Below are 11,866 nucleotides of genomic sequence, written 5' to 3'. Positions count from 1 at the left end.
GTGGAGCGTATCTGTGCTGTGGGATGGGGAAGGCAGAGGGTGAAATGATATACCAGAAAGCCAGCATCCTGAGTCACTACACTCTATCCACACACCTTATCCATCCATCCACCTGTCCATCCATCTATCAATCCGTCCAAACTGGCCTTGAGAATTTAAGATGAAAGTCACAGTTCTGCTTCATAAATAACCATCTAGCAAGGCCCAGAGGCTAAGACAAAAAGCATCCTGGCATCATCAAGAACAGGAGCCCAAGTGGCAAAGGCTAGTTTTGAATCCCAGAGGAGAGGTAACAGGAAAAAGCTGAGTCTAGGGCACCAGGCAAGGCTAAATCTTCCGCCCTAAATAATGTGGGAGGCTTCAGGCTGAGGACTCTCTTGAGCTAGCTCCAGCCAGAAGAGAAAAAGCATGGATTAAGCAAAGGGGTATCAAGTGTACATGCTCACAGGCCAGGGGTCAAATCAGGAGGGAATTGCTGGAAACAGACACTGATTCAGAATGGGAGGAAGATTGGGACAGGGACCCCGGGAGGTGGCGTCTTTGGAAGATAGGAAGCAGGATAATGCAACCACTGTTTGTGCAAACAGTGTCTAAGTACTAGAGAGGCTGAGAATCCGAGATGATAGGGGCTGGGGGGCTAAGCTGGGCATCCCAGAGCAGGACCCACAGTTCAGTTTAGCTGAACGAATATTCATGTCTACTGCCTATGAGGCCACCAGGATGGGTGGGGCCGTTCCTGCCGGAAGAAGCTTGCAAGAGGCCTTAATCCTCTACCTCACTCCACAGGATTAGATTTATAGCCTACTTTGTTCTTGCCACCTCTCCAAGGGCCCAGGCTCAGGGCCTACAGGGTTCTAGGGATAAAAGATGCTGGGCCCAAGGAATCAACATACTTTATTTGATACAGTAAGTACTAGGGGAAAGCTCTGGGCTCTTGAGTACATTTCAAGGCTCATCTTTAGATTCAGTCTGGTTTTTCCCCATCATGCCTTTCACACCCAGTCCAGGCTTCACTGGTGGAAGGCTCCCAACTTCTGCCTTCCCTTTGGCTCATCCAGTCATCATCTCCAAAAGAGAAGCTTTCTTTCTTCCAGGGATACCGAGGCTCAGAAAAGGGGGCACCGATGAGCTGTCTAGCCTGCCAGGTCCTCCCATCAGATGTCCTGAGGCTGTGCCCAAAGGTGGGCACCTTAGCCTGTGCAGCTGCCTGTAAGATCAGGGTTTCCTCAGTGCTCTTGGTCTGCATGTGGGGGGCAGTAAGCAGATGTCTGGTGCTCTTTAAGTTCAAAGACATCATGGCCTTCTCTGTGAAACAAAAAGTAATAGGTCAGGGATCACAGGCAGCCCTTGAACTCTCCCAGTTCCACAGAACATTCTACCTGCACCCACCGGAAGCAGCGGACACAGTAGAGGTCTCCATCACAGCCAGCACAGCGCAGGGTGGCATCTTCATTGCAGATGCAGCACCAGGGGAGCTCCTCTTCCTTGGCGTCAAGCCTGGGCGCCAGGGCTTGAACCTTCAGGGATTAGAGAGAAATGGGGGAAGTAAGGTACTTGATGGGGTGTGGGTGGCAGGCTGCTACAAGTGCAGCAGTTGACCAAGCAGGGAAGGAGGCTGTGGTGTTACACCTGGGGGTCTGTGTTGGGCTTTTCTCACCTCAGGCTCTGCCCTAAAGCACTGGGCCCGGGGCTGAAGAGTTGGCTCTGCGGGGATGTTAAAGCCACTTGCCTCATCCAGGGCAGCTTCTTCAGTGAGCTGTGGACAGGGTGAAGAGGTACAGCACCCTGCTCATGGTCCAGGTCCTTCCCCCCGTGTCCCCAAAGGCTCTGTAGCCTTAGTGTCTCAACCCATCTTCCTTTATCTGTTGCCTATAGCTGCTGACACCCCCATCTCAAGGGGTCACAGGCCAGGTCTGAGTCACAGGGACAGTGGGGCTTCAGCTAGAACAGTAGCTGCAGAGTGACTGGTCATCCAGTCCCAGAGTGCAGACAGGGTGAATGGGGACAGGTAGATGGTGAGGCAGTGAGGTAGGGACAGGACAAGGGGTGGTCAGGAGGGTAAGGCAGGCCCACCTGCTGCAGGACTCTCTGGATGGCTGTCTCCTCATCGTCATCACTGTCTGGGAGGTGACAATCCTGGAGGGTCACTTGAAAAGGGAGAGGTAGGAGCAAGGAAGGAAGAGTAAGGTAAAGGGTTCATTTGAGTGGCTGTACTCTTGCCCCCAGGAGCTGGTCTGGTTTCCAGTGGTACCTGTTCCATAGTTGAGCAGCCTCTGCAGCCACTCTGCTCAGACTCGGCCCTTCCCTGCAGGGCTGGGGGGCAGGAACAGAAGGCTCTGTACCTGAAGAGACTGAGGGTCCCTTGCCCTATGACTGCTGCCACTCATTCCTCATGCACTGCTTTGTTCCAGTATCTTTCTTGTGGCTCTGAGCTGAGCTCAACAGACCCCCGGGCATAGGGATCCCTGGTACCTGACTCGGACTAGCAGGGAATGTAGACATTTTGTGGAGCTTGGCATGAGGGTGGAGGTGAGGGGCCTGTTCAATGGACATGAGTGAGCAGCTGCTCCCAGCTTCTACCTCTGTCGGGGTCCTGTCCCCGCAGCACAGCCAAGCGCTTGGCAAGGGCCAGGATCTTCTCCTGCCTTGTGTTCTCCTCCTGCAGCTCGACCGCTGCCTCAGCCAGAAGCCTGCTTTTCTCCTCCTCCAGGGACGAGGTGGCCTGACCCTTGGAATTCGTGCTGTGGCTCCCTGGGTCACCCTGGTTTAGGTCATTTTGGATAGAGGCAGCTGAAAAGAGCAATGCAATCAGGGAGGCAGAGACATTCCAAGATCTCATCAGAAGCCACTAAGCCCATTTCTCAACTTTTTAAAAAAATCACAGATCATCAGCTTTTGCTCAGCACTAGCCCCGGTGGTTTATATTACAAATGAGTATTTCTTCCTTTTTTCCAAATGTAAAAATCTAGTAATTTTAGAAATGTCTTTTTCAACCATGTCCATCCCCACCTACCTAATATTTTAACATGCTGCCCTTAGGGTGGCCATCCCACAGTACAAAAGGATCAGGATATGGGGAGACCTATCAGCTAGTGTCTCTGCCTTATAGGCTGGAACTAACATTTCCAGGGAACAGCACAGAGAGAACATGACGAAAGCTGAGGTCTTATATGTTACTAGGCTGGAAGATTTTTGCCAGTGTGGCTCTGACATGTCCCCTTTAGTGCAGTTTCGGAGCAAGTGGTTTGAAATCAGACAGCTCTGGGATCAAGTCCTAGCACTTGTGTGACTTTGATCAAGTTCCTTAAGCTCACCAGGCCTCATTTTACTTATAAAATATGGATAATAGTATGTACCTCAGAGGATTACTGAGGCTATTGAATGAGATTGTGTCTCTAAAGGAGGATTTCTCAATGGTCTGTTGACATTTTGGGGCAGGATAATTCTTTGTTGTGGGGCTGTCCTGCACAGTATATGATGCTTAGCAGCATCCCTAGCTTCTACTCACCAGATGCCAGTGGTACAAAGTTTCCAGACACTACCAAACAGCCCCTGGAGGGGAAATCATGTCTGGTTGAGAACCACTATTCTGAAGCCTTTGAACAGCATAATCTAAAATAATTTTTTATGATGACGGAAACATTTCATATCATGGTTTATACTTGTGCTGTCCAAAATGTTAGCTATGAGCCACATGTGGCTATTGAGCACTTGAAATATGGCTGGTACCACTGAGAAACTGAATTTTAAATTTTATTTAATTAAATTTAAATAGCCTCTTCCTCCTCCGTATTATCGTCATTGCAAAAAACATTCACTGAGCACTTACTATGAACCAGGCTGGGTTCTAGTTCATAGTCATCTAATTTATTCCTCACAACTTCCCCATAAGGTAGGTTTTACCACACATACCTCCATTTTACAGATGAAGAAAGTGAAATTTAGAGCAAGTAACTTGCTCAGGGTCACACAGCTAGTAAGTGGTAGAACAGAGAATCACTGATTCTAAAGCCCACAAGCTTACCCACTAGGCTTACACTGGCTCCCACTGGAGTAAACACTCAATAAATGGTAGCTCTTATAATGTTGATTGTTCACTGATTTATATTCACCTCCCAGAGGGTGGGCAGCATAGCCTCTCCCACATGGGGAAAAGGGGTACAGGTCCTTGGGGGCCTAAATGGGGAAGTTACCAGGGCCTCCTCGTTCCCAGCTTTCATCAATAGCCACTTCCGCTGTCAGCTGTGTCAGCAGATCCTGTGCCTGCTGGGCCTGGGTCCTGGTGTCTGGTGGCTGATGTACCTGCTCAGAGGAAGGAACCTCAGTGGGGAGGGTAGGGAGGAAGCCATACCATAAGGTCCGGAACAGTCTAGGTCAGGGGTGGATGCTGAGGAGTTCCCAAAGCTCTGGGAAAGGGGAACTAATCCAAACCCTACATTCGAGTAATTTGACAGTCCCCAATAGGACTAAGGGGCCACTCTTGCCTGCCCCATCCAATTCTGCTGCTTGTCCTGGTAGCAAGCCTGAGGATCAGAAGGTGGGCACTGGAAGCTTGCCAACTTCTACAGAATACGTAACCATACAGGTACCTGGGTTTCTGCTTGGCATCATACTAGGACCCCATTTCTTCTCAAGCTATAACACTCACCGGCTTGGGGGTCTGAGAAGGTGGAGCTCTGCCCTGCAGTGCAGCAAGCCGTGCCTCCACGTCCTGGGTGGAAGGGATGGAACCCTGGGGTTCATCTCTTAGCGCAGCTAGCCTGGCTTCTATCTCTGCCTGTGAGGGCACTAACTCTGTAATTGGCATGGGGAAACGTTGTAAGATCCAGAGGAATCCCAGTCCCAGGAGCCCCAGATGGTGTCCGTTAGGCCACCCTCCCTATTCTACTTACTGGGCTTGTTCTCCTGGCGAAGCCGTGCTAGGCGCTCAGCAATGACTTGGTCCGGGTGGGTCAGTCCCTGGTTTTGTAGAGTACTGGGCTTCTGCTTGGCTTCCAAGGCTGCCATACGCCTGGCAAGATATGAGACAGAGGTTCTTAAAGAAGACAGAAGGGAGGGACGAAGGCACCTACTCACTGTTTCCCATTCAAATCATTTCTAGGCATCTAGGGAGGTGTCCAATGGACAATCTTCTGTGGCCCTCAATCATGGCACCCTGCAGCTCAACCTAGCTGCCCAGGCAGAGGGTACAGCTGAAAGGGTAAGGTCTATTAAGAACCTTTCTTGAGGAGAGAGCTGATGAGCTGTTTTCTGAGCCCAAGAGGGAAGTCAGGAGCCTGAGAGGTAGATATTTTCCTGATCCTGTGTTCATTTGACCTAGAGGCTAGGAAGAAAGTCCTACCCTGGGGCTCCCTTGTCCTTTCCCCATCCCCACCTGTCTCAATCCCTTTAGCACTTACTTCTTATAGTTCTGAGGTGGTGACCACTTGGAAGCATTAGCAGGAGAAGATCCTCTACAGAGAAGAAGAAATCTGGTGTCAGAAGTCTTGCCATCTGCCAGTCAGTGCTCCCAACCCCAAATACTTCCTGAGCTGACCTCTGGCGGCAAAGCAAAGGCTGCGAGGGCCAGCCAGATCTGCTGCCATGCCGGGCTGAATCCTCACCCATGTTTGTTTCTCACCTGGTCAGAACCTCATAGCATTGCTTGCAGACTTTCTGTTGGGTATTCCCGGCCCGCGGCACTGCTGCACTGAAGCTAAGGCAGCTGGAACAGAAGGCCCGGCCACAATTCTTACAGCCGTTCTACAAGAAAAAGGATCATGGTTATCCATCTCTCACCTTCTGTGGATTCCTCCCTGGGGCTGTCTGATCACACACAGAGAGAAGACACTGAAGTTGTGACTAGCTGCTGGGAGGAGGTTGAGGAGAGGGACCCATAAGGCCTGGAGAGAGACAGGGCTGGAGAGTAAAGTGATTCCTAGATCTCCAGTCTTTTATTAAACTCAAGTAAAACTTCATGCAAAATTCTCATGCTTTGTACCCTGTTTTCAATTCCCTGACACTGAGGTGTAGAAGACAAATAGAGAAAGCCCCCTCAGGGGGCAGGCTGCGTGATGGTGGTTTCACCTCCAGTGACAAAGGAGAATCAGAGAGAGTGTAGAGCCCATGCCTTCTATGCTCTAGCAGAGATGGAGGGAGGCGTGGTTCAGGATGGGATGATACCAATAGCTTCCATTTATTAAGCACTTACAGTGTGCCAGGCATTAAGCTCAGCATTTAACATCACTTGATTAAATCTTCGCAATTTCTATACGTTATCTTACTTAATTCTGATGACCACCATTATTATTCCTATTTAAGTCGGGGTCGGAGAGGTTACATGACTTGCCCAAACAAAGGTCTCCCTGTGAATTAAACAGCAGAGCTCAAATTTGAACCCTGACCACTCTGACTCCTAAATCTAGGTTTCTGAGTGCTACACGGATCTGCCTCCCTACCTGCTCTTCGTTCATCCTATCTGGTTCCTATCTCCCCGTCGTAGCTGAGGCAGAGGAAGCCTGCAATTTAATTCACAGGGGAACTTGATGAGTCTGTGCTGAGGACGAGACTTTGCCATGGTGCCCTGTGGGCAGGAGGAAGAGCGGTAATTTAACTCAAGAAACCTGAGAAGGGCAGGCTGCGTGATGGTGGTTTCGTACAGAGAGAGGAGCGGCGCATTGGTGAGATGGAGAATGGTTACAGGGTACTAAGACCGGGCAGCGGAGCCGCAGGGTGAAGGGAAGGAAACAGCCGGTCCTACACTTGGCAGACAGAAAAGTCTAGCTTTCCAAAAACGACAGGAGCACGCTTTACAGTTTATAGGGAACTTTCACCTCCAGCACTTCAGCGGACCCACACACCAATCCCGCAAGCGAAGGAGTGCTAGCCCTTTTACAGAAAGAGAAACCGAGGCTTAGTGACTTCATCAAAACCACACAGCTGTAAAGGGGTCGTAAAACCAAGGCTGCAAGTCCCATGTTTTTCCTTCCCTCCACTCCGCGTCTTCCTTAACCCTCTAGTCCACAGGGAGAGAAGACTCGCCTCCTTCTTGAAGAGGGTGAACTTGACAGCGCAGCCATAGCATCTACTGTCCATCCTGGTTTCCGGCGTGGCGGGGAATGGTCGGCAGAATTGAGATTAGGCCTGCCAGGTCCAAGGTTTCTTGTACTTTCACCCAGCTCCACACTAGTCCCCCCACGCCCACTCGCGCAAGCCGGCCACAGCCTCCCACCGGGGAATCGCGACCCGCCACCCTAGTCCGAGAGCAGCAGCGGCGGGCGCGAAGGCTTCTGGGAGTAGTAGTTCATCCCCGACTTCCCGTTTCCCTCAGAAGCGGTCAAGCCTGACCCAGGACACGACATTTCCCAGGGGGCTAAGCGCCATTCAGCCGGCTCGGGGCCGACAGAGTCCGGGGATCCCCGCGCATGCTTAGACTCTTGGGAGTTGTAGTACGATCCAGTCAGTGTTGAAACTATGGCGGTGACCAAGGAGCTCTTACAGATGGACCTGTATGCGCTGCTAGGTATTGAGGAGAAGGCGGCGGACAAAGAGGTGAGAATGGTAGCGAGGAGGGCCGATCCAAAAGGTCTGCTGGCCTTTCCTGTCTTGGCGCCCAGCCCGCAGCTGGCACCGGCTTTCCAGGTTCGCTCAGGCCCTGGGCGGGGAGCGAGGGGCGGCCTGACCGCCTCATAAGGTAGGCTCCCAGACCACTCCAGGGTGGTCTGAGGGCCTCACGAGAAAGAGAGGGGTCACAAGAGAGGGGCTCCTCGTGAGGGCTGCTCTGCTCTCCCTGTGGCCCTTGTCTAGGAGAGGCCGTGCAGGATGAGTCCAGCGGAGAGAAGTGCCTCCTCCCTGCGCCTGCGCAGGGTCAGCCTCTAATTTCGCTTCTGTATTGGCTATGGCTGGAGGTACTTCATTCAGTCTCTCCCGAAGTCTGATTTAATCCCACTTAGAGCCTAGGACGAAAGAAAGGCCAGTTATCAAGGCTTCTCCACTCTCTTTTCACGCCCCCCACCCCTTCCTTGGTATTGGCATCTATGATCTGCCGTCTCTGTTTTTTTTTTTTTTTCCCACCCTAGTCCATTGACTCTTTCCAAGTAGCAGATACTCAAGTGTTGTCCTCTCAACATGTGCTAGCGGGCCAATAGCAGGAGGATCAGAGGGTAAGGCAGAAGGCCTGAAGTTCCACAGGAAGGTGTTGATAAAAGTGCCAGGAAGTGGGACACTCATCAAGCTATAATATTTCTGTTATCTTCCTCTGGATCATAGTTGGTAGTTGTAGAAATGGAGGAAGGGGAGGCTACTAATTCACCAGATGAATATTAAATGCCTGCGAATGCCCCTGTACTTCCAGGCTGTCCTGCTCATGGACTGAGTGAACTTGTAAGAAGAGGAAGTTCTAGGGCAGAAAAGCAGGGAGACACATAGAGCCCCTGAGGAGAGATGCTGTCCACCAGCACAAAACTGTCCCCTGCAGCTACAGCTGAAATCAGAAGTGGGTTATGGGGGGGGTGTACAGGGTGCTAAAAATCTATACTACACTTGTTTCATAAGTCTTAAAATGTCAGTATTAATAATGCCTTATACCTATATAATGCTTACTATGTGTTGGGCAATATTCTAAGTGCTCTACATTTATAAATTGTTTAACTTGTACTTCATTAGTAGTGAGAAATTACTTTGAACCTTCACACCAGATCTAGCCAGTGTGTTGCAACCCTGAAGTTGAGAACTTGTGTGGAAGACTATCAGGAGATGTTGATTTATGTTCAGTGTGCAGAATGGATGTAAGTAGGAAGTGGATGTAGGGAGTCAGGTCGGTCTGTTGTCTAGGCAGGAGACCAAGGTCTAAGCAGGCTAGTGTGATTGTGATCTAATTTTCACTCAAATGAGATAAGAGATGTGTGAGAAGGCTCTTTATAAAGGGTAACAGCTGCTGCTCCTGCCTTTTAATAGAGGAGGCACAACTGTAATACAAGGGAGAACATAGTAAGTTCCTTAAGAGGAATACAAATGCTGTGGATGTTCAGAGGAGGCTGAGGTTTCTTCTAGTTTAGAAGAAGGGGTGGTGGAATCAGAGAAGGCATTTGAAGCCTCAAAGAACTGGTAGAGTTTGGATGTGTGGAGATACGGAGGAAGGGTATTCAAAGAAATGGGAGAATGTAGTCTAATTTGTCTGGAACATAGGCCAAGAAGAAAAGGTAAAAGAAGGTAATCTTTGAAAAGCAGATGGGATCTTTGGATATACTGGCTAGCTTTATGGTCACAGGCACTTTTTGTTAGAGAACCAGGGAGACCTAGGCCCTGGTGTCTCCTCTCCTTGGTTCAATGCCTGTCATATTCTCTAGGGGCACCCGGAGGACCAACAGATATATAAAGTATATTTTAAAAAATTAAAAATAAAATATATACAGGGAAGGCCTCCTAAATTTTAGTTGTCTGGTCATATAATCTAGGAATTCCTAATTTGGGGTTCACAGAAAGGCTCCAAGGACTGAATAAACTCCTGAAATCATGCGTAATGTTTTTTGTGTATTAATTTTTGAGGAGAGGAGGTAATTCTTATCTAAAATAAGTTAAAGAATCCCCGATCTAGGCCAACCTCTTGTGTTACTGATGGTGAAACTGAATCTCAGAGAGGGTAGTTAGTGACAATTGAGACTAGAACACAGATTCCCTAATACCCAACCCAGGTCAATGTTCCTTCTGCTGTTTCACTCTGGCCCTTTCCAGCACCATACAGCTCAGTGGTAGTGATGAGCACCAACACCAAATGTAACTTCTGTTCAGACCATATCTGAATCCTTTCTGTATCCAAAATCTATGTACCCATCTGCCTATTTAATCTCTCCATTTGGATGCTTCACGGGGGTCTGAATCTTACTGCATCCAAAATTGAACCTGCTCCTTCCTTGGAGCTCTCTGTCTCAGTAAATGGGACCACCATTCATCCACTTGAACTAGGAACCTGTAGTCAGTCATTCTTGATACCTCCCTGTCCTCTCTATTCCTGTCATCTATCACCAGGTCCTAATGAGTCAACCTCCCCAATGATTCTCAAACTTATTCATTTATCATCATCTCCACCACCACTCTGCCCAAGCCCCCATCAACTTGCATCTGAACCATTAGAGTAGCCAGCCACCAGCCAACTTGTCTCCCTGCTTTCAATCTAGCCTGTTCTAATCTGTTGTGTTCCTCCAACCTATTCTTATAGAAAGTGGAATAATCTTGGTATTTACTTAAAACTCTGTTGCTCTTTTAATAAAATATTCAAAGAATTTCTTATGCTATTGATACATGCTTTTCCTTACGCCAGAAATGTTCTTCCATTTCTGTTAGCCTGGGTTACTTTTATTTTTCCTTCAGAACTCAGCTTTAATGACACTTCCTCAGAGAGGCTTTGCCTATTTTCTCTTTCATAGCAACCAGTTCTCTTTACTAGCACTTAGTTCAGTTCGTAATTATATATTCATTTGTGTCATTATTTGTCTCATGTCTTACTCCCCTCTGTACTCAGCTCTGAGGAATGGATCTGTTCCATAAACTTTCGTAGTTGTCCTTTCCTTGGTGACTGGCAGAGAGTATTCTCTCAATAAATATTTGTTGAATGAAGTAGCAGCCACAGAAACTACTGCAACAACTTGACTTGAGAATCAAGATACCTGGGGGCAGTCACTCTCTCTCTCAGGGCCTGACTCTTCAAATATAAAGTGAGGGAGTTGAGCAAACTATGTGGGTCATTGGCCTATGACCTGTTTTATTAATGGCCCATGAGCTAAGAATGGTTTTTACATGTTTTAAGAATTATAAAAAACACAATAACAAAAAAGCAAACAACTCAATTAAAAAATAGGCAAAGAACTTGAATAGACATTTCTTTAAAAAATATGTACAAAGACCAATAAATACATGAAAAGATGCTCATTTTCACGAGTCATTAGGTAAATGCAAATCAAAACTACAAGACACCGCTTCACACCCATTTGGATGGCTGTTGTAAAAACAAAAAACAGAAAGTAACAAGTGTTGGTGAGGATGTGGAGAAATTGGAACTGTTGGACATTACTGGTGGTGCAGCTGCTGTGGAAAATAGTATGCGATCCCTCAAAACATTAAACATAGATTTACTACATGACTCAATAATTTCACTTCTGGGTGTATAACCAAAAGAAGTGAAAGCATGCATTTGAATAGATATTTGTACACCATGTTCATAGTAGCATTATTCGTAGTAGACAAAAGGTGGTAGCAATCTAGGTGGCCATTAGTAGATGAACAGATAAACAAAATGTGGTAAATTATATTTGAGTATTATTTGACATATACTACAACACAACATGGATGAGACTTGAAGATATGATGCTAAGTGAAATAAGCTAGTCACAAAAGGACAGATATTCTATGATTCCTCTTATATGAGGTTTCTAGAGTAGTTATCATAGAGACAGAAAGTAGAATGGTGGTTGCCAGGGGCTGGAATGGGATGAGGGGTTAATGTTTAATTGGTATAAAATTTCAGTTGGGGAACATGAAAAGATGTTCTGGAGACTGATGGTGGTGACGGTTGCACAATAATGTGAATGTACTTAATGCCACAGAAATGTACACTTAAAAATGGTAACAGTGAATTTAATGTCTATTTTATGGTATATTTTACCACAATTACCAAAAAAAAAAAAAGAAGAATATGTGACAAAAACCATATGTAGCCCCCTAAAATTTTTATTATCAGGTCCTTTTTTTTTTTTTTAAATCCCGCCCCCCCCCCCACTACTTCCACCCCTGGTTGCCATCTCCCCTTAAGTGGATCTCTGAAAGTAGGGCATCTCCTCCCACGCGCTCATTGCGCACACTGCACAACACACTGCACACACTGCACACACCC

General features: G+C 47.7%; 2 protein-coding genes across 4 annotated transcripts in view; one reads left to right on the top strand and one right to left on the bottom strand.

Annotated features, from left to right (window-relative positions):
• Positions 1–875: 875 nt before the first annotated feature.
• Positions 876–7,221, bottom strand: ZFYVE19 (zinc finger FYVE-type containing 19). 2 transcript variants are annotated; one of them, XM_016152235.2, is made up of 11 exons: positions 7,021–7,221; positions 5,621–5,742; positions 5,400–5,453; positions 4,893–5,011; positions 4,649–4,794; positions 4,194–4,302; positions 2,581–2,790; positions 2,074–2,147; positions 1,658–1,756; positions 1,390–1,517; positions 876–1,305 (listed from the first exon to the last, which is right to left on the bottom strand). In XM_016152235.2, the coding sequence occupies exons 1-11, from the start codon at positions 7,072–7,074 to the stop codon at positions 1,227–1,229; spliced, it is 1,194 nt and encodes a 397-aa protein (XP_016007721.2). In that variant the 5' UTR covers positions 7,075–7,221; the 3' UTR covers positions 876–1,226. The 2 variants fall into 2 exon arrangements, with proteins under 2 accessions (XP_016007721.2, XP_016007722.1); XM_016152236.2 differs by lacking the exon at positions 2,581–2,790.
• Positions 7,222–7,378: 157 nt separating this feature from the next.
• Positions 7,379–11,866, top strand: part of DNAJC17 (DnaJ heat shock protein family (Hsp40) member C17) — a 30,607-nt gene continuing 26,119 nt past the window's right edge. The window contains exon 1 of one of the 2 annotated variants that reach the window (XM_016152237.2): positions 7,379–7,530. In XM_016152237.2, coding sequence (XP_016007723.2) covers positions 7,453–7,530 — 78 coding nt within the window. In that variant the 5' untranslated portion in view covers positions 7,379–7,452. The remainder of the gene's footprint in view (positions 7,531–11,866) is intronic. The other variant, XM_016152238.2, reaches the window with a different exon arrangement.

Source organism: Rousettus aegyptiacus, unplaced genomic scaffold (assembly GCF_014176215.1).
Source record: "Rousettus aegyptiacus isolate mRouAeg1 unplaced genomic scaffold, mRouAeg1.p scaffold_m13_p_3, whole genome shotgun sequence".
Taxonomy (NCBI): domain Eukaryota; kingdom Metazoa; phylum Chordata; class Mammalia; order Chiroptera; family Pteropodidae; genus Rousettus; species Rousettus aegyptiacus.
This window is presented reverse-complemented; position numbering and strand designations above follow the sequence as displayed.

Coding starts and splice junctions, on each gene's coding strand:
- ZFYVE19 (XM_016152235.2), bottom strand. CDS start 7,074: ATGGACAGTAGATGCTATGGCTGCGCTGTCAAGTTCACCCTCTTCAAG. Junction 4,795..4,892: donor TCGCCAGGAGAACAAGCCCA/GTAAGTAGAATA, acceptor TGCCAATTACAG/AGTTAGTGCCCTCACAGGCA. Junction 2,791..4,193: donor CTGGGAACGAGGAGGCCCTG/GTAACTTCCCCA, acceptor TGCTCTTTTCAG/CTGCCTCTATCCAAAATGAC.